This window comes from Sabethes cyaneus, chromosome 2 (genome assembly GCF_943734655.1).
Source record: "Sabethes cyaneus chromosome 2, idSabCyanKW18_F2, whole genome shotgun sequence".
In the NCBI taxonomy this organism is placed as follows: Eukaryota; Metazoa; Arthropoda; class Insecta; order Diptera; family Culicidae; genus Sabethes; species Sabethes cyaneus.
In genome coordinates, this window is record NC_071354.1 from 229501877 (window position 1) to 229520584 (window position 18708).

The following is an 18708-nucleotide window of genomic DNA, read 5'->3' on the forward strand; positions in this document are numbered from 1 at the left end:
GGTACAAATACCATATTTTTGATTGCATTTTTGCAAAATTTTGGCGATCTTGTAAAATCAATACAATGTATTGCTACAATCACCTTTTCCGAAGTGTACAACTACAATGAAAAAAAAACACAGACCTAGGTTTTTATCGTATTGATTTTGCTTTATTTCATCACATTTTACGCGAATGACATTCTCTAGCGATTATTGCGCTTAAAATTATGGTAGCCCAACCATGACTACTCAAGTGGCCCGACCTTTACAAAAAGCGCGTTTCTAGTATTTTTTTCACCTTAGCCTTCCCAAACACCTTACTGGATGGGATTTTTCTATAGTCTTCGTGTGCAGCACAACACACTTCATACATTTTCAAAATTTATCTCGATAATTACATTTCATGAATCACTTCTTGAAGAAAAGTTCATTGCGCCTGAAAATTTTTTTTGTAAGATTTAGTCACCGAATTCAGTACGGGTGTTTTGAATACACGATTGAAACTCACAATATTGTGAAAAGTTAGCTATTACAGTAAGAAGTTTTACAATGGTTGTATCATAGATATCATGAGTTACTAAAACTGTAAAATCGTGATGGCCCGACCATAACAGTGGCCCGACGATAACGACAATACCCTACTCAATTTTAGAATCGAGACAAAATTTAAATATGGTGTCCCCAAAAGTATGATTGCAGCAAATATTGATTGCATTATACCGGGAAGACATTCGCTGTCTAATCCGCTGCCACTCGTTGGACCACAACTACAAAAACAACCTTCGTTTTAGTAAATCGGACAAATTCTCAGATTAGCTATTTGTTTGTAATCGAACCAATGCAATACAAAATCTTTGGATATAGGAGATTTCGACGGCTTTTTTGCAACCCAGTCCCTTGAAAAAATTAGAATTGATAAGCATAGTTCCAGTGTATTTAGTAAGTACAGGATAATTATTATTAAAAAACGTATTTGCGTGGGACTCGTAAAATTGCTGCAAGGTACAATATAGAATACATATTTGTGTCATTATTTACATTTCCTTATTAGATAGAACGGCCAGAACGGGTGTTCTAGCTTAAAAACGAAGGGGGTGCATTTTGCCTTGACGGTGCTTATTACCCCAGGTACCCCTACCTTCCGTTCGACACGGCAGGGAGTGCACGTCCTCCGTGAACAGCGTCTCGGTTTCAAGTTCATATAGATCTGCTGGTCTCAGCTTCGTACGGTGCAGTATGCTGCTTGATCGTGGCGTTTTGACAAAGACACAAATCAGCAATACGTAGGTTTTAATCTAATCAATCGGTACTTTTGGGAGGGGATAAGTAAATTAATTGCGTAAAAATCAACCCGCCATTCTCTGCCATGTGTTATAGACCTTGTAGGCTAGTTGCTATGTTCGTCACTGTAAATGGCTGTTGTGTGCTGTGTGTTTTGCATATCGCTAGGCGTTAAAATATTCAATTTCGAAAACCAGCAAACACTGTTTTGATTCATGCTGCAAAAAATTCGCTTCGTTTTTGTCGCCGAAGAATACAAAAAAGCACTGATATTTTCCAATGTAATTTACGCAATTTTTTGCTGTTTTCTTATGTACAATTTTCTGATTATTTTCGACATTGAAGCAGTTTATTATAATTTTTCAAGCAATCTCAGACAATCTTCGAACTTGGCTGGCATCTCTGTTGATACCTCTGACGTCTGACATCTGATGCGTGCTGACGTTTCGAATGAATGGAATGAATCTCTCGCGGTCGACTTTTTGACAGATAGTACTGATTTCATAACAATAAGTTACTTATCGGTGTTTTAGTTCGATTTTTTAAATTGAAATTCCTTTAAAGATGTGTTCGACGACGCTGTTCCTTTAAAACAATTACGGCAAAGTTCAGTTTTTACAGTTGCCAGTCTTCAGTCAACAGCCGGCATTTCATTGGAAACTGAAAACAAACCGCTAGGTGATATTTTTGAGACTTTTGTGTGAGGAAAAGAGAGAAGGAAATATTTTTGCTTTTGTTTTCACAAACATTCTCCCCGTTCAGCACACGGAATTTCATGTAAGTGCGAGCAAACAAACTACAGACTACAACCAGCCCAGATTACTAAATAAAGTTGTGGGTAATCATTATCACATGATTGTTCAAACGTTTAAAAATTCATATACAAACAAAAGCTATTCTGATTGATATGGTCGGCGAAGTCCTTAATTTTCCATACTCCAAATTTTTCTCGTTAATTCGTGAATTCTACTAAGACGCTCGAAAATAGTCTGCAAGTGTTCTAATAGAATAACATTTAAAATTTAGTTTAGTCCAAAATTTAAAGACAAACATCTGTTTGGGGCCATTTCGAGTAATAAGATTAAAACAATCGTGTATTACTGCACCAGTTTTGCTTTTATTTCACCAATTAAATTATAGTCCATAATCACCACTATCACTACTAAGCTATCGTGATTAGTTTTATGTACAAAGTAATGCTTCGTGCCATCCGTGATATCGATTATTTAAAATGATTAAAATAACAAACTGATCTACGTAAAACCGCATTCAGTTTTTGCTTTATGTTGTAGTAGAGGATAAAGTAAGATTGGATCCACTAGTGACTATACTGACAATGTTTCGTAACTCTTGAATCGTTCTATAAGTGGTAGTCTTCATATCAATATATCTTCCCTACATCACTGGGGTTAAACACTGTCACTCACTGCGTACATCCGTAGTTCGGCACTCGAGCCGAGTTTAATCTATACGATAGTCCATTACAACATACGAACTGAACTGTTCAGCTATAGGCTTCCAGCTAATCATATACCTGCCATTGTGAGGCATTGTTTTAGAAGTCGAGAGCAGCAGCTCTCGTTATCTCATTTACATTAGATAGCTTTCTGACGCTAAATCAAGCCCTTATCACTGTTTAAACAACGTTTTGCAGTCGTCGTCGTCGTCGTCGATGGATTCACTTTTCCGGTAGTTTAATGACGGGTTTCACCGGTTCGTCCCAATAGAACTCACAGTGATCGATTAGGATGTTTTCACTGCGAGAATAGCAGTCCTCGCTGCTGCTGCTGGTGATGGAATCGGCTTTTCGAACCAAAGCGCAGGATACCAGACAAGCGGTGCCCAATAATCGGCTTAACTTTTCCGCACTGTCGACCTATCGAGGGAAATGAAAAAAAGGGAAAAACATCATTAGTATTGTTAGCTAGTTTCCTGTGCTTGCAAGAAGGGGGGTCAACCAACTCACCTTAATTATGTAGATGTCATTCTCGAAACAGAACGCTTCCAGCAGAACCTCTTGCATGTGAGCTCCACTGTCGTTCGCTTTTGGTTGAACGATGAAACAGAACACGAATTTGTGCGGTTCCTCGGTCAGGCTGCGAATCGCTGCGGTCATTCCGGCAACGACCCGATGTTCGGCGGAGGCGGCCACCAACGTAGAGCGGACGTTGGCACCGATGCCGACCGTTTTGAAGCCAGTCTTGGACATTATGGGTATAGATTCCTTGGTGGCGACCACCATTTTCAAACTGTTGTAATTATTGCGGTTAGCGTACGAATCCAGGGTAAACCCGTTTAGTTTCGAAGCACGCACGGAACCAGTGGCCGTGGGTTGTTTGATTTGCACTTGATCGGGGCCTTCTGACGGCCGTGATATAACTGATAACTTTCTTCTATTTTTACACTGGTTGAAACGATTGGGCGACGTTGTGAAATTACTCACACCTATTTTTTTGCACGATAGTTTCCCACTCGCGTATTTGCTTGTTAACTTGTTCAGAGCTTTACACCGAATGATTCCACTGTGTTCACCGAATGGGCAGTTATACTTATAATCGAGGGGTGGCAAGCTGGCAAGCACACCCCCGCTGACCGAACGCCACCCGAAGGCACCCAAGTGAACACCCGAACGTTCGGTTCGGTTTTTGCGATATTTTGTAACAACCTTTGTAACATCAAGATAATTCACGTTCAAACATGGGAAAGCTTGATGCCAATGAAAATTCTAATTCAACCTGCTTTGCCCCCTTTGGTGGGTTTTGCAAAACACACGCAAGTTCACGCTAGTGTTCATCTCTGTGTTCATTCTCGCACGGGCCGTACACGCTTGTGTTCGTCGGCAATTAGGTCGACATGGCGCGAATTGGTTGGGCACCGAGAAATTGCGTACAAAATGATGAGGGTTGCTCCATGAGGGTTTGATAATAGGCCAAGTCACCTGAGTACAACACACAAGTCATGGCGTGGATTCCACCGAGCTGGAAGATAACGACAGCAATAATAACAATAACAAATCTTTAGCCAGACAGCCATTTGGGTGCATGATGCAATGTTGGAGCATGTTCCGAGCGAACGAAATTTTGCGCCAAATTGCACTTTCCTTGATTGGAGCCCAATCAAAAGCCAACGATTGACCTGTTTCGAGTGAATGACCGCAGTCAAGATTCGGACCAGAATCACACACGTGACGATGATCACGCACTTTTTTGTGAGGCATATTCGCCGACAAACGATCGACCCGGTCCGGTTGGGCACCGGATGGCGATCGCATGCCTCTTGCTGCATCAAAAGGAACAAAAAAAGTTCATTCGAGGTGGACTATCGCGCCATGGTGGTGCTTCAAGTCGCGTGATACACGTCCGTCTGTCGCTTAAATAGTACTATGAATCAGCTCCTAGCGGAGTGTACGACTAGACGACGTCTATTCAGCCTTGCTGGGTGGCTAAGCTCCTTTGCGATGTAGTTGCAAGGCTTGCGATAAAGTAAACAGATCACGTTCAGTTTAAATACTATTTTAGTAGTTCGTACCAGATGTTTGCGGGGATTTCCAACTTTTCTTCCGTGCCGTTGACGGAGCCAGAAGCTGGGGTTTTTGCGAGTGTTTTCCGAAGGTTTAATCATGTGAGGACAAAAAGAATTTTTTCTGATATCCAATGGGTATTTTCTTTCAAAACGGATGTTTAAAAGTCACAGGACTAGCACACACGCGAATTTTCCACTGAAACTACTCTGTTGATTGCAGTGTACCCAACGTGGCATCGATTGACCCTGAATTCGACAGGAGATAATGCATCAAACTTTTAAAATATTGTTTCGAATTGTTACAAATTGTTTCAAATTAAAATATGTAATTTATAAACAATTTATTTCAATTTTAAACTTTTGCATATTTACTTTGTTATTCTGCTAAGTTTATCTTAAATAACTACTTAATAATAGTTACCTTCAAAATTGCTTTATCCAGTTTCCTTGATCGATTCAATACAGATATATTCAAAATATAGTAATTGAAGTTTTTGGAGCGTCTTAGTAGAATACGAAACCTATAAATAAATAAAAAGAAAACTTATCCAATTTAATTCTACTTTGTATAGTTATTTTTGACGGATACGACAGCCGATCAATAGTACAAGTAGATTTGAAAATTTGCACTTAACACATGAGACGATCTTTTAAAAACTAAATTTTTATTTGAAAACACGTAAATACTTGAGTTATTCAGATTTACTTTCACGCCACGGGATCTTATTAATAAGCGAAATAGCAAAGCGAACACGTGCCTCATCTCACGTGTGGAAAAAACTGTTAGTTGTTCCGAATACAACGGTTAAAGCAGGAGAATGTCATCTCTCTCGTTGGCTTCCTTTGTTTGTACTAAAATGCTTATCTTATTCTTATTCTTATTAATACCATCACAGCCACAATAAAGGATTCCTGGAAATAATTTTAATTATTTCTAATGATAGAAATATTTTAAATTATTTTCTTGTCTGTATTAACATTTGGAAAACATCCGAGATACATCGCAAATGTTAAATCGGCCAGGCCAACTGTGAAGTATTGCTGCAAAGACGATTCTGTGAAATGTATCTTGTGTGAATAAGTTATTCATACATACATACATTTCTGAATCAGCAGGGAAAGAAGAAACGAGGACGTCTCGTACCAACCGTCTCGTACTCCGGACCCTCGAGGATGTCCGGCTGCAATAGGCCAAGGTTATAGCGCCTTATTTCGCTCTCTGCAAATAGATGAAACTACCAAAGATGTAGTAAATAGTACGATCTACCAAAGATGTATTAGGATAAAAACATAAAAGAAGTAAGATATTTGCTTAATAAACTAACTGAAATGAAGAAATGATGAGAATGCAGTCATTGTAAAGCTTGATTGATAAACAAGGCTTATGATTTATTTATGATATGCGTATGTAACAATTGAATATGATTATTCAAAATTGATACAAAACTAAATTAGTGAAAGTTAAAATGTGAAATAATCAATTTAACAAAAATTTAAAATAGAAATAAGTAAGTTATATTTTAAATTATATAATTCAAGATGCTACGTTTAGCATGCAGAAAATCATACTCATGATGAATAATTAAATTTAAAACGATCTCACCGGCACTTCCAATGTGTTCTCTTGTTAATTTCATCAGCACATCTTTGAATTTGCTGCAATCCAAGATAGTGAAACTAGGTGATATGATGATTGCTTAACCTTGAATGTTTCTTGATTAGAAACGATGATCTGCAAGAACCACCGCGTCATATACGACTGTAGATATTTCCGTACACCGAGATTGATTTAGGAAACAAGTGTAATTCTCTCTTATTTGGCAACCCGTTCAGCAGGCTAGAAGAATCCGCAGTTTATGGCAGAGAAAATCCTTTGACTCCAGATTGTCGAACGGGAATCGCTGGTGGTGATTGACCCCACTAGGAGCACCGCCGGTAGGGTTTGATTTTCCATATTCGAGATCACTAGGTCACTTTTTTATGGTTATGTCCAAAACTAATTGAACATCGATTCTCACCGCTCCAGCGCAAGATTTACACCAAACATTCACATTCACATATTAAAGGGCTTGATGACTTGGGTATCCTGCATTTATTTCGAAAACTGCTAGCTTCAATGGTTATTCGGTATTTATTGAACCATTTTTCAGGAAAACACACGAAAAAATTGACAGCGAAAATTTTTGCTGCTGACCACACGCGCTGCTTACTTCGATCTCCTTGTTTGTACTAAAATGCTTATCTTGCCAAAAACTTGATTACCTTAAATAATTCAAATAAATAGACATGTGGACGGGATGTGACAAATTTCACATTTATGTGCTACAAAGTGGATGCTTTTTTAACAATTTCTATTTTCTATTTTCTCTTACGTCCATTATAGAAAAGCAATATTTGTGGATACTGTGAAACGGGGTACAATTGATCATCGGAAGTAACATTGATCAGTTCAGCGCAAAGTTGGCAGAAGTTTCACTTATTTGTGAGAATGGTCTAACTGATCAATGTTACCCCGATGATGAATGTAACCCCTTTTTAGGTAGCTACTTTTTTCTCTTATAGGCCTTAGTCAATTTAAAATAAGCCTGAAATTTCAGGAAATAAAGTGTGTACAAAATGTATGATGACTTGTAAATGTACTTGAAGGGGGGAATCAGAAAACCATCAATACTTGTGGTGGTTTTATCATAGTCTTGAGGGACTCTTGGAAGTCACTATTTATAGAAAGCGAAAAAATTACGAATTATACGTAATAAATTATATTACGAATTAAAAATTACGAAAATTAGAATAAGTTTTAAGAGGATCTTTGGAAATATTTTTGAGAACTTTAGTTTTATTAGAGTTTTATGAACGTTTTATAGTCGTTTTATAGAATTAAAAGTTTCATAGTCGATTTTAAGGGTTAACTGTTGAAAACCTCTTCAAGTACATCTTAAAATTGAATTTGTTGCTTGAACGTGGTGTGCCTCGAAGTCGTCGGGTCTGGCTACTGAATATTGGCTGTTTGCTCATCAGGCATCTTTGCTTCATGACCAGCCTTCTGTAGCCTGCCGTGTTTTATTCGCTTCACAAGTACCACCGGGAGAATTAGCATCTCACAAAGCACCAGTTTCGTACGGAGTTGCAATATACCGGTCCCCAGCTTGCTGCGTAATCAGTAAAGGACCCTATTAGACCATTATCCCTCTTTTTACTTCACGGCTCACATCGTGAATTTCGTGATGATGGTACCGTTTCTTTGTACGCCTTGCCCTTAGCACCTTCCAACACAATGTTGAACAGCAAATTCGATAGCCCGTCGCCTTGCTACAAACGAGTCCAGTGTCTCACCCGCTATACTGACGCCATCATGGATAGCATATAGGGTAGAGGCTCCATATTTCGCCAGAAGCCATATTTCGCCAGTGTGATGAATCCAAAGCCTTTTTTTTCATATTTTTGGTAGACTTAAAAGAAATTATACAGTCAAATACAGTAATCCCCACAATAAGGACGCTAATAGGGACCGCGTTAATCGAAACCGTGTTAATGGAGTCTACGTAGCATATGGAAATTGACTTAATTGGTTCCAACATGGAATAACTCGTGATCTTGACCATATAGAATGTTGGTGTCTTCGACAAAGTTGTTCAGCAGATCGAGGGCTTTGCGTTTGGATTGTAGTATTTCGGAATTGCCTCACTGCGTGGCGCTAGCGTGTATGTAATATTTTTGTATAGGCTGTATCATGCGCTGCTGACTATCTAGAAAGTTGCGGTTTTCGGGAAGTTTGAGCAACCTTCAAGATGGCATTTTGATCGACTTGAGCGTGTTTGAGATCAATAATGAAATGGTAATAGCCGGTGCAAAAAAGTTGAAGCGTTCTTTCTCCGCCGGACCTGACGATATTCCAGCTGTGCTTTTGAGTCGTTGTATCGTGCCATTGGCCACTCCTCTATGCACTATTTTCAACAAATCGTTTGAACAATGTAAATTCCGAATATTTGGAAGCAGTCGTTTATGTTTCATGTTTATAAAACTGGCGACCGTAGAAACGTAAGAAACTATCGTGGAATTATTAGCCTATCTGCAGCGTCAAAGCTGTTTGAGATAATCGTGAGTGGAGTGATGTTGTCCCGCACAAAAAAAATTATATATCTGCAGCTCAGCATGGTTTCATGCCGGGTCGTTCCGTTTGCACAAACATTATGGAATTTACTTCGACTTGCATCTCGCATATGGAGAACAAGAAGCAGGTTGATGTAATTTACACAGAGTTGAAAGCAGCTTTTGATCGAATTGATCATGCAATATTATTGCGGAGACTTTTCCGGCTCGGTGCATCTCCACAGATGATACAATGGCTGAGCACGTACCTGCGTGGTAGAGTGTTGCGTGTGAAGCTAGGTTCCTAGGTATCCTTTCAATTTACTAGCATTTCTGGAGTTCCGCAAGGCAGCAATTTGGGCCCGTTGCTTTTCTCGCTGTTTTTCAACAACGTCACCTTCCAGTTGGCTACCGGATGCAGACTTGTGTATGCTGATGACCTTAAACTGCTTCTGGCAGATGAAAAAGTTGATGATTGTCGCCGCCTACAAGCTCTACTCGATATTTTTGTTGCTTGGTGCAATCGAAACTGGCTCACAATAAGTGTTGCTGAACGCGAGGTGATGAGCTTTTATCGCCTAAAAAACCCGATCTTCTTTAGTTACCGAATTGATGGACTTGATTTGCGCAGAGTCAAACATGTTACGGACGTTGGCATTTTACTTGATACTAAGCTAACGTTTAACGCACATCGCGAGTAAATTATTTCGAAAGAAACGCGTCAACTCGGATTTATTTCAAAAATCGGACGGGATTTCAAGCATCCACACTTGCTTAAAATAACTATATTGCGCCCTTGTCCGACCGCTGCTTAAGAACTGCAGTTTAGTATGGTGTCCACAGCAACTATCGTGGAACTTGCGCATCGAAAGAGTAACCGCTGTAGACGCTCCTGCATTCAATGTCTAAATTGAACTGTACCCTTCAGAAAGTTGTACCCAGCAGCCGCCATTACCGCTCGTGGAAAGCTGGATAGGGGATTTGTCGCAAGATGAACATTTGGTACTCCTGGAAGAGTCTCGAAAACCGCAAGATGAAGATTATTAGGGTAAGTTAAGGGACCGAAACGGTTACATTTTTTCTATACATTTGCCAGTATGCAGTGTCATGTCAGAATCTCAGCCAATACCGTCGCTTCGCATTGTTTCTGTATTGAGAGAGCCTATCTCTTCATGTTTTGAAACTAGCTGGAATACGTACATGATAATAAGCAAACATTCTTATTTCACTGTGACCAGTCGAAAAAAGTATCACAGTATAGAAGTGACAGGTATTCGCCGCTTTTTGCAATTTATTTAATAAAAATTATTGAATTTTTACACGGTTTTGTGGTTGATCACTACTTTAAAGATCTTGTAATCATACATGCAGTAGAGTTCATTTTCAATTTTGGTAACGTTCTTCTTTGAATCCGCATTATTTGGAGAAAAGCTGTAGGTATACGAATAAAGCAGCAAACGAGAATACCAAAAACCACTACACCTTTTGTCATGCATGCCGCTAGAATGTTGAAGCGTGTCTCTGCCGCTCCGAAGTGTGTACGACACGACGAGCAAGCGATGTTTTCGTTTTTCTGGTATTTCTACTCGGTGCGTGTGTACTAGAAATCTGCCGCATGACTGGTCACAAGAAATAATGCCCAATGTCTTCAGATATTGGTCACCAACCAGTACATTTTACGTCCCTGAAGTTAACCTATAATGGACCCTTTACCTAGAATGAACCGCGGGTATCGGCGTATACTAGTTTTAACTCTATATTTCTGACCATATATGACATGAAACAGAAAGTACTAAACAAAACACACATTTTAGTTTTTAAAGTTTTAGTTGCATTTAATTATTATTTAAGCGCGCAGGGTGCTATATCTCTACATATTAGCGTTGGTAATAGGAAATGCGTATCAACTTAGGGACTATATTGGCTCGTTTCATTATGCCTGATTTTTGTTTTCAGTTACTTATTATAGTTCAAGTTGTCACGTAATTTTCGAGTCGTAAATCTCGCATGTGCGTAGTTTTTTTTCGATATTAATTAAATTATGGTTGTATAGAGCACCAATGGCATTATATTAAATTTATTAATTGCTATTAATAAATTGCTATGCCCTATTGTAAAACCACAAGAGTCCATAAAAGGAAAACGGGCATTCAAATTTGTTTTGAAAAATATGTAAAATATGCAGATTTGCAACATAAAGCCATATTTTGACGTAGGACTACGTCTTTCAGGAAGGTAGCTGAAAATTTAAAAATGCGAGCGTTACGAAAAGAAAAAATGACTTAAGTCCATTGCCCCAACAGATTGCAAATTCTTCACGGCGAGATGATTAAACCTAGACGAATTTGATATCTGTATTGGAAAAGTGCGGTACAGCTGTAATGTTCGGTTATAAGGTGATTCGGTTATAAGGGGATCGACTACACTATGGTGTATATGGTTAAACTCAAAACCTACGACCGATAGTGATGTTTCCTTTTAAGCTTCCCGTTCCCGTTTTGTTGGAATTGGTGGAGGTGCCTTATTCAGTTTGTAAAATATTTTTATGATTGGTGTTTTCTTGCATTTAGCTACACTTTTGGTTTACAGCGCGTATCAAACGAGTTACGGGCTGTAGAGCGTTGTATCTTATACAACAATTGGAACTATGTTCATCCATTTTATTGAATATTTTGTGGAAAGATTTGGATTTGCGAACTTACAAACTTGAACTTGTACGCACATTTAGTGGTAAGACTCAAAACGAAGCTGTTGTTAAACGAATTTCAAATTTTACTAAAAAATTTTGTGCAGCGCTGAACCTTATTTTTGGTAAAATGAATACGAATTTCAATGTGCCACAATTGTGTGCACCTGGTATGGAAGAGCTATGTTTTCAACAAGACGGTACAACATGCCACATTGTTCGTGCCACAATTGATTTTATAAAAGAATAATTTCGCGTAATGAAATCGTGGATTGGTTTTCAAAATTATGCATTTAAACACCGCACTTTTATTTTACGGCCTATGGGCAATTTGTGGTCTGAATTATTTGGTCTAAACTGTAACATACGGCCTCCATTGCTACAAAAAGTGATATCCCCCATATGCCGGAGCTCACGCGTTTTGATGATTAGAAAAAAATTAAGGCCTTAGAGTTACTCACGCACTCAGTGTATTTAGAATTGAATATATGATGATTTTGGATATAGTATTTGTACGAATTGGTGAATCAAAACTATGAATTAACCCTAGAGCGGGCGCGCTAATATTACGTAAAAACGCGGTTTCCAAAAATGCGAAAAATCATAGAAATTTTATTTAAATCACGCCACGAAATGTTAGACCCATCGGAAACTGAAGCAGCCAAACCAGGCTAAATCCGTGGCCAAGGGCTCGGAAGTTTTACGACAAATAAATCCAACGGCCAGTCGTATTACCATGTATGACAAACCAACATAAATTCGACTATAAAATCATTTCATTCCATTTATTACAATAAGCACAATGAATGGAGAAAACTACGTGAAAGAGTGTCTGTAAAAAGGTTGCTACCTTTGATCAGACAGCATAACAATTCTGCCATTTCTTGGTTTTCGGCTTCTTGTCCAGAGATGGCTCAATCACTTTGACTCGATTTTAATTCGTTTGACAGCACCGTCTCAGCCAAGCAAAATTTGAAAAAGTTATGTACGGAACACTTGTAGAGCTAGCTATTAGCTACAATATTGGCGAACAAAGTTTTGCCGTATATTTTATGTTTACCGTGCAACAATGACCACGTCGGAACGGTAGCCAAGTTTTCGTTCCGTGCCTTTGGTCGCCAATCGCAATTTTTTCGAGTGCTGATGTTTTTACATTTGCTTGATGTGCGGCATGACATACATAAAAGCATAGCCTTGGGCCTTGGGGCCTTTAGACATTATCCTTCTTTATCTACAGACTTTATCCACAGGACAACTACGTAGCTAGTGCAATGATCATACTTGCTCTAGCAATACCGCCCAGTCGAGATTGAAACATGTGACGACTAGCTTGTTTATGACATATATATATATATATATATATATATATATATATATATATATATATATATATATATATATATATATATATATATATATATATATATATATATATATATATATATATATATATATATATATAAGTTAACGACGGATCCAAAGTACACGAACCGAACGACAACCAACCAACTCTAACTCAGCGATCAATCACCTGTACAGGAAAACAGTCAGCAGTTTTGACACCCAGCAACACCGGACGATCGAAGGCAGCGAACATCAGTGCATGCAACGTGACATCGCCAGGTTTTGCAGGCTTAGCATATTTTAGGCAACAGACTAGGGCAGTGAGTACCATAAACGATTCCAATAAAACCATTCCATTGTCGACCACTGTGGCGGGCAGTACTTAGTTTCCTTTTTTTAAAAACTCCTCGTATGTAACCCAACTCTTAACTGGCGCAGTCGGCGCGGATCTCGAATAGTTTTATCTTCCGCTAAGGTGCGTTCGCGAACGAATATCGCGAATTTGTGAAGAAAAGTATTTGAAATCCGTAGGAACCTAGTAAATTGTAACACGAACGAATATCGTGGATTTGTGAAGAAAATAGTTGAAACGAACGAATATCGTGGATTTGTGAAGAAAATAATTGAAACGAACGAATATCGTGGATTTGTAAAGAGAAAATATTTGAAACGAACGAATATCGTGGATTTGTAAAGAAAATATTAGTGATTTGGTAAGGTAAGTGCTAGAATAAGAGATAAATTTAAGTTGTGTAGTGTGACTGTGAATAATAGTGATAATCAATATGACCAACCAAATATCTTATGCGGATATGCAACTATTATTGCAAGAACGTGAGGATCAATTAGCTAGGATGGCCCTAGAGGCTCAGGGGGCAGCGCATGCCGTAGAGGCTGCACAAGCCGAAGCGGGAGCAGCCGCGCAAATCGCCCAGCAGAATGAAGCGAGAATTTCTGCTCTCGAAAGAGAACTGCAAGAGGCCGTTAGAACCGTTCAAGAAGCAACCTCTCGAAGAGGGAATAACGAAGCTGACAATGTGTTGAAAAGCTTACAAACTCCCAATATCATCAGGGATTTGCCATGTTTCGACGGCAATCCTATTAAACTGCACCAATTTTTGAGAGCCATAGATAACATTATGCCAATTATCGAAACGGCTCGGGGAACTCCTATGTACAACGTGTGGATTCAATCAATTAGATCCAAAATCATTGGAGACGCGGATACTGTACTGGAATTATACGGTACAGATCTCGTCTGGCGGGATATAAAAGTAAATCTTATTACGCACTATAACGATAAGAGAGACGAAGTCTCTCTGACTAGAGATCTCTTTAAATTACAACAAATGGGAACGGTAGAAGAATATTACGGTAAAGTTTCCTACATAATCTCACTGATGTTAAATCAGTTAAATTTAAATGAAACCAACGCTGCGGTAAAATCAGCAAAACAAAAATTTTATCAATTAATTGGGCTGAAAGTGTTCGTAGCTGGGTTAAAGGATCCACTAGGACCTATCATTCGTGCGCAAGCTCCAGAAACACTTAGGGAAGCCCTAAGATTGTGTTTGGAAGAGAGCAACTACAGCTACGTAAAAAACCCGTTTAAAGTCCAAGCACCCATTATTCCGCCAAAATTTCCACAACCACCACCCATGCTGAGATTTCCAATACAACCACCAATATTCAAATTCCCACAACAGCAACCCCCATTCAAACCAGTCAACCCTAAACCGCCGCAAAACCAATTTTACCAACAGAATAGACCAAATCCTTTCAAAATGTTACCACATTCCCATCCTTACAACCCACCTAGACAACAAAATTTTCCGCCACCACAAAACGCTTTCATGCCTAGATTCCCTACTCAACCGAAACCAACACCCATGGAAGTGGATCCTTCCATAAGATCCAGACAGATCAATTATATGAACAGACCGCATTTCCATCTAGAACATGATTATCACGATTACGATAATTATTATGAACAATACACACCAGATTACAATTATTACCATTATCCAGATTATTATGAACAAAATTATGGTGAACAAGAAACAATGCAAGCACCGGATCACTTTTCAAATTCGCACTCTATAGAAACGGAGCATGAACAACCAGACAACAATAAAACAGATAACACAGATCAACAACAGGTTGATGATTTAAATTTTCACATGGTAATTCATCATCACGCAACGACGTGAATAATTTTATTCCCTATATCGTAGTGCATACTAGTAAAGGGGACTTAAAATTTTTGATCGATTCTGGAAGTAACCGAAACTATCTATCCCCGAAACACGTGAATTTACAAAACTGCAGGTATACAAACCCAACTACCGTTCGAAATGTTAAAGGATTACATACGGTGAACCAATTCGTAGAACTAAACCCATTTCTAGAAATTCCTGATACGCAAAAACAAATTTTTCTTATTTTCGATTTCCACTCGTTTTTTGATGGTCTGATAGGGTACGAAACTTTAAAGAACCTGAATGCAGACATCATCACCTCAACGAATGAACTAAAATTTCCAAAGGGTAGAATCACAATGAAACGAAAATACCCTGATGTAATGTCAATCTACTTGAATTCTCATGAGTCAAAGATTGCGAATATTCCTGCGAACGTAAATGGCGACTTTTTGGTAGAAAACGATTTAGAAATTAACCCTAATATAATTCTGCACTCCGGATTATATAAAGCAGAAAACGGGATTACGAAAATATTAATCACAAATTATTCTCTAGAATCCCGCAAGGTTGAGTTGAACACTAGCTTTTTGAAACTCGAAATAAACAATTTTGAAACAGGAATCCCGGAGGATGAGCCATGCATGAAAGAATCTCTGCGAAAACAAATTAGAACCGACCATCTCAATGATGATGAAAGAAAAAAATTATTAAATCTTATTTCTCGGTACGAAGATATCTTTTTCATCGAGGGCACACAACTTTCGTTCACAAGTGCTATTAAACACAGCATCAGAACAAAAGATGAGATGCCTATACATGTTAAATCGTATAGATATCCATTTTGCCATAGAGATGAAATTAAACAGCAAATCTCTAAGCTTTTGGATCAAAGAATTATTCGGCCTTCAAGCAGTCCATGGACTTCCCCTGTTTGGATAGTTCCAAAAAAATGGATGCTTCCGGCAAAAAGAAATGGCGGTTAGTCATCGACTACCGCAAATTAAATGAAAAAACGATCGATGATCGTTATCCTATACCAAATATCACAGATATTTTGGATAAATTAGGACGATGCATGTATTTCACGACTTTAGATCTCGCATCTGGATTTCACCAGGTCGAGGTAGACGAAAGGGACATTCAAAAAACAGCTTTTAGTGTCGAAAATGGACACTATGAGTTCCTTAGAATGCCTTTCGGGTTGAAGAACGCACCGTCAACGTTTCAACGTGTGATGGACAACGTTCTTCGTGAACACATTGGTGTCATCTGCTTGGTATACATGGATGACATCATTGTTTTTTCAACTAGCCTTACAGAGCATGTTGATAATCTTGCAAAAATTTTCCGGACTTTGCAAGAGCACAATTTGAAAGTACAATTGGACAAGAGCGAATTCTTGCAAAGGGAAGTCGCTTTCTTAGGCCATATTGTCACTCCAGAGGGCGTTAAGCCTAATCCGGACAAAATTGCAATCATTGAAAACTGGCCTATCCCTGTAAATGAAAAAGAATTACGCGGATTCCTTGGAATCCTCGGATACTACAGGAAATTTATAAAAGATTTTGCTAAGATAGCAAAACCTTTGACAAATGCATTAAGAAAAGGAGAGGAAATTTCCCATTGTAAAGAATTTGTAGATGCTTTTGAAAAGTGCCGAAACATTCTAACTGGGAGTAACATTCTACAGTATCCCGACTTCAGCAAACAATTTATTCTAACTACAGACGCCTCAAATTTTGCAATTGGCGCTGTATTATCACAAGGCTGTATAGGAAGCGATAAGCCAATAGCCTTCGCTTCTAGAACATTGAACAAAAGTGAAGAGAAATACTCCGCAATCGAAAAGGAGTTATTAGCAGTAGTATGGGCCTGCAAATATTTCCGCCCATATCTCTACGGAAGGAAATTTGTTCTATACACAGACCATAAACCTTTGACGTATGGTCTCAATTTAAAAGACACCAATAACAGATTGGTCCACTGGCGTCTTTCCCTTAGTGAATTCGATTATGAAATTCGCTATCGGCCAGGCAAACAAAATATTGTTGCCGATGGCCTCTCTCGAGTTCGAAACGAACTTAATATTAACGAAAATGAGGACGTGTCGTCTGATGATGCTACCGTGCACTCGGCAGACACTGACGACTCAGAATTCATAAGTTGCACTGAGAAACCGCTGAACAGTTTCAGTAACCAAATAATATTGAAAATAGGTCCAGATGAACCAGATAACTATGACCAAATTTTTCCGAGAGTATATCGAAGAACGATTACAAGACTCGTCTTCGGTGTACCCGCAATTTTCAAAATGTTTAAAGACTTTATGGATTTGAGAAGAGCGAATTGTATTTATTGTCCAGAAAGTCTCATGAATTTAATCCAAACAGTTTATAAAAACCATTTCAGTAGAACGAAACCGTTTAAAATTTACTTAACGCAAAAATTAATGATCGATCTAAGAACCTTGGAGGAACAAAACATTATCATTGAACAGACACACGATCGCTCGCATAGAGGTATATGGGAGAATCTCCAACAAATCTCTAAAAGATTTTACTTTCCTAAGATGAAAGCAAAAATTAGAGATCATATTAAGTTCTGTGAAACCTGTCACAAGAACAAATATGAACGTCATCCCTTTAAACTTAAGCTAGGTTCTACCCCTAATCCTAATAGACCTCTAGATATCGTACATATTGATATTTTTACCGCGCAACAAATATACTTCCTTTCAGCAGTCGATAAGTTTTCCCGCTTTGGATCATTGACACATATTAAATCAAGAAGCATAGTAGACGTCAGAAAAGGACTGACAAAATTCATAAAAACGTATGGAACACCGAAGAAAATAATATGTGACAATGAACCGTCTTTGCGATCAGTAGAAGTACGAGGACTCCTACATGATCTAGATATAGAAATCTATTATACACCTCCTAACCATAGTGAAAGTAATGGTACCGTCGAAAGGTTTCACTCTACCGTAACCGAGATCTTTCGATGCACCAAACCAAACTATGAAGATCTAAGTACGAAGGAAATCTTTTATATTGCTTGCACACAATACAATAACACCATCCATTCCGCAATCAAGATTAAACCAAGAGAAGCCTTCTTTGGATTGAAAGACAATCAAGAAAGGTCTCTCGATATGGAATTAATGATCCAAAACAGAAACAAAGTATATGATGAAATTATTTTAGCACATGAAAAGTCAAAAAAACAGAACCTTGACTATCACAACAAACACAGAGAAATCGAACCAGACTTCGAGCCGAACAAAATCGCATATAACAAAGTGCAAGGAATAAAAAAGAAGACCAAGCCACAGTGTTCACCGATCAGAGTGGTCGAGGACAAAGGCAGAACCTTTGAAGACGACTCTGGCCGGGAGATACACAAAGAGAATGTGAAACGGACCTAAAAGACCGTGTTGCACATTCTTTTCAAGTACAATAACTAATGCTTTGTATATTTTTAGGCCAACAAGATGGAAAATACGGCAAGGATAATCCTAACAATATTCCTCATAAACACCAACATCCCACCATCCTACCAACAATCCATTCAAATCCACGACATTACCAACAACGCAGGAGC

At 38.5% G+C, this 18708-nt stretch overlaps 2 protein-coding genes across 2 annotated transcripts in view; one reads left to right on the forward strand and one right to left on the reverse strand.

Moving 5' to 3' along the window:
- Positions 1-1787: 1787 nt before the first annotated feature.
- Positions 1788-18708, forward strand: part of LOC128734314 (electron transfer flavoprotein beta subunit lysine methyltransferase-like) — a 64183-nt gene continuing 47262 nt past the window's right edge. The window contains exon 1 of the mRNA XM_053828443.1: positions 1788-2040. The gene's annotated coding sequence lies outside the window, so the exon portion shown is untranslated. The remainder of the gene's footprint in view (positions 2041-18708) is intronic.
- LOC128734316 (growth arrest and DNA damage-inducible protein GADD45 alpha-like) lies at positions 2374-3761 on the reverse strand. Its single transcript, XM_053828446.1, has 2 exons — positions 3230-3761; positions 2374-3139 (listed from the first exon to the last, which is right to left on the reverse strand). The coding sequence occupies exons 1-2, from the start codon at positions 3503-3505 to the stop codon at positions 2942-2944; spliced, it is 474 nt and encodes a 157-aa protein (XP_053684421.1). The 5' UTR covers positions 3506-3761; the 3' UTR covers positions 2374-2941.

What these genes read in the sequence shown, in the direction of transcription:
- LOC128734316 (XM_053828446.1), bottom strand. Translation starts at nt 3,505, where the DNA reads ATGGTGGTCGCCACCAAGGAATCTATACCCATAATGTCCAAGACTGGC. An exon ending in ATGACATCTACATAATTAAG is followed by an intron (nt 3,140 to 3,229) that starts GTGAGTTGGTTG and finishes TTCCCTCGATAG; the next exon opens with GTCGACAGTGCGGAAAAGTT.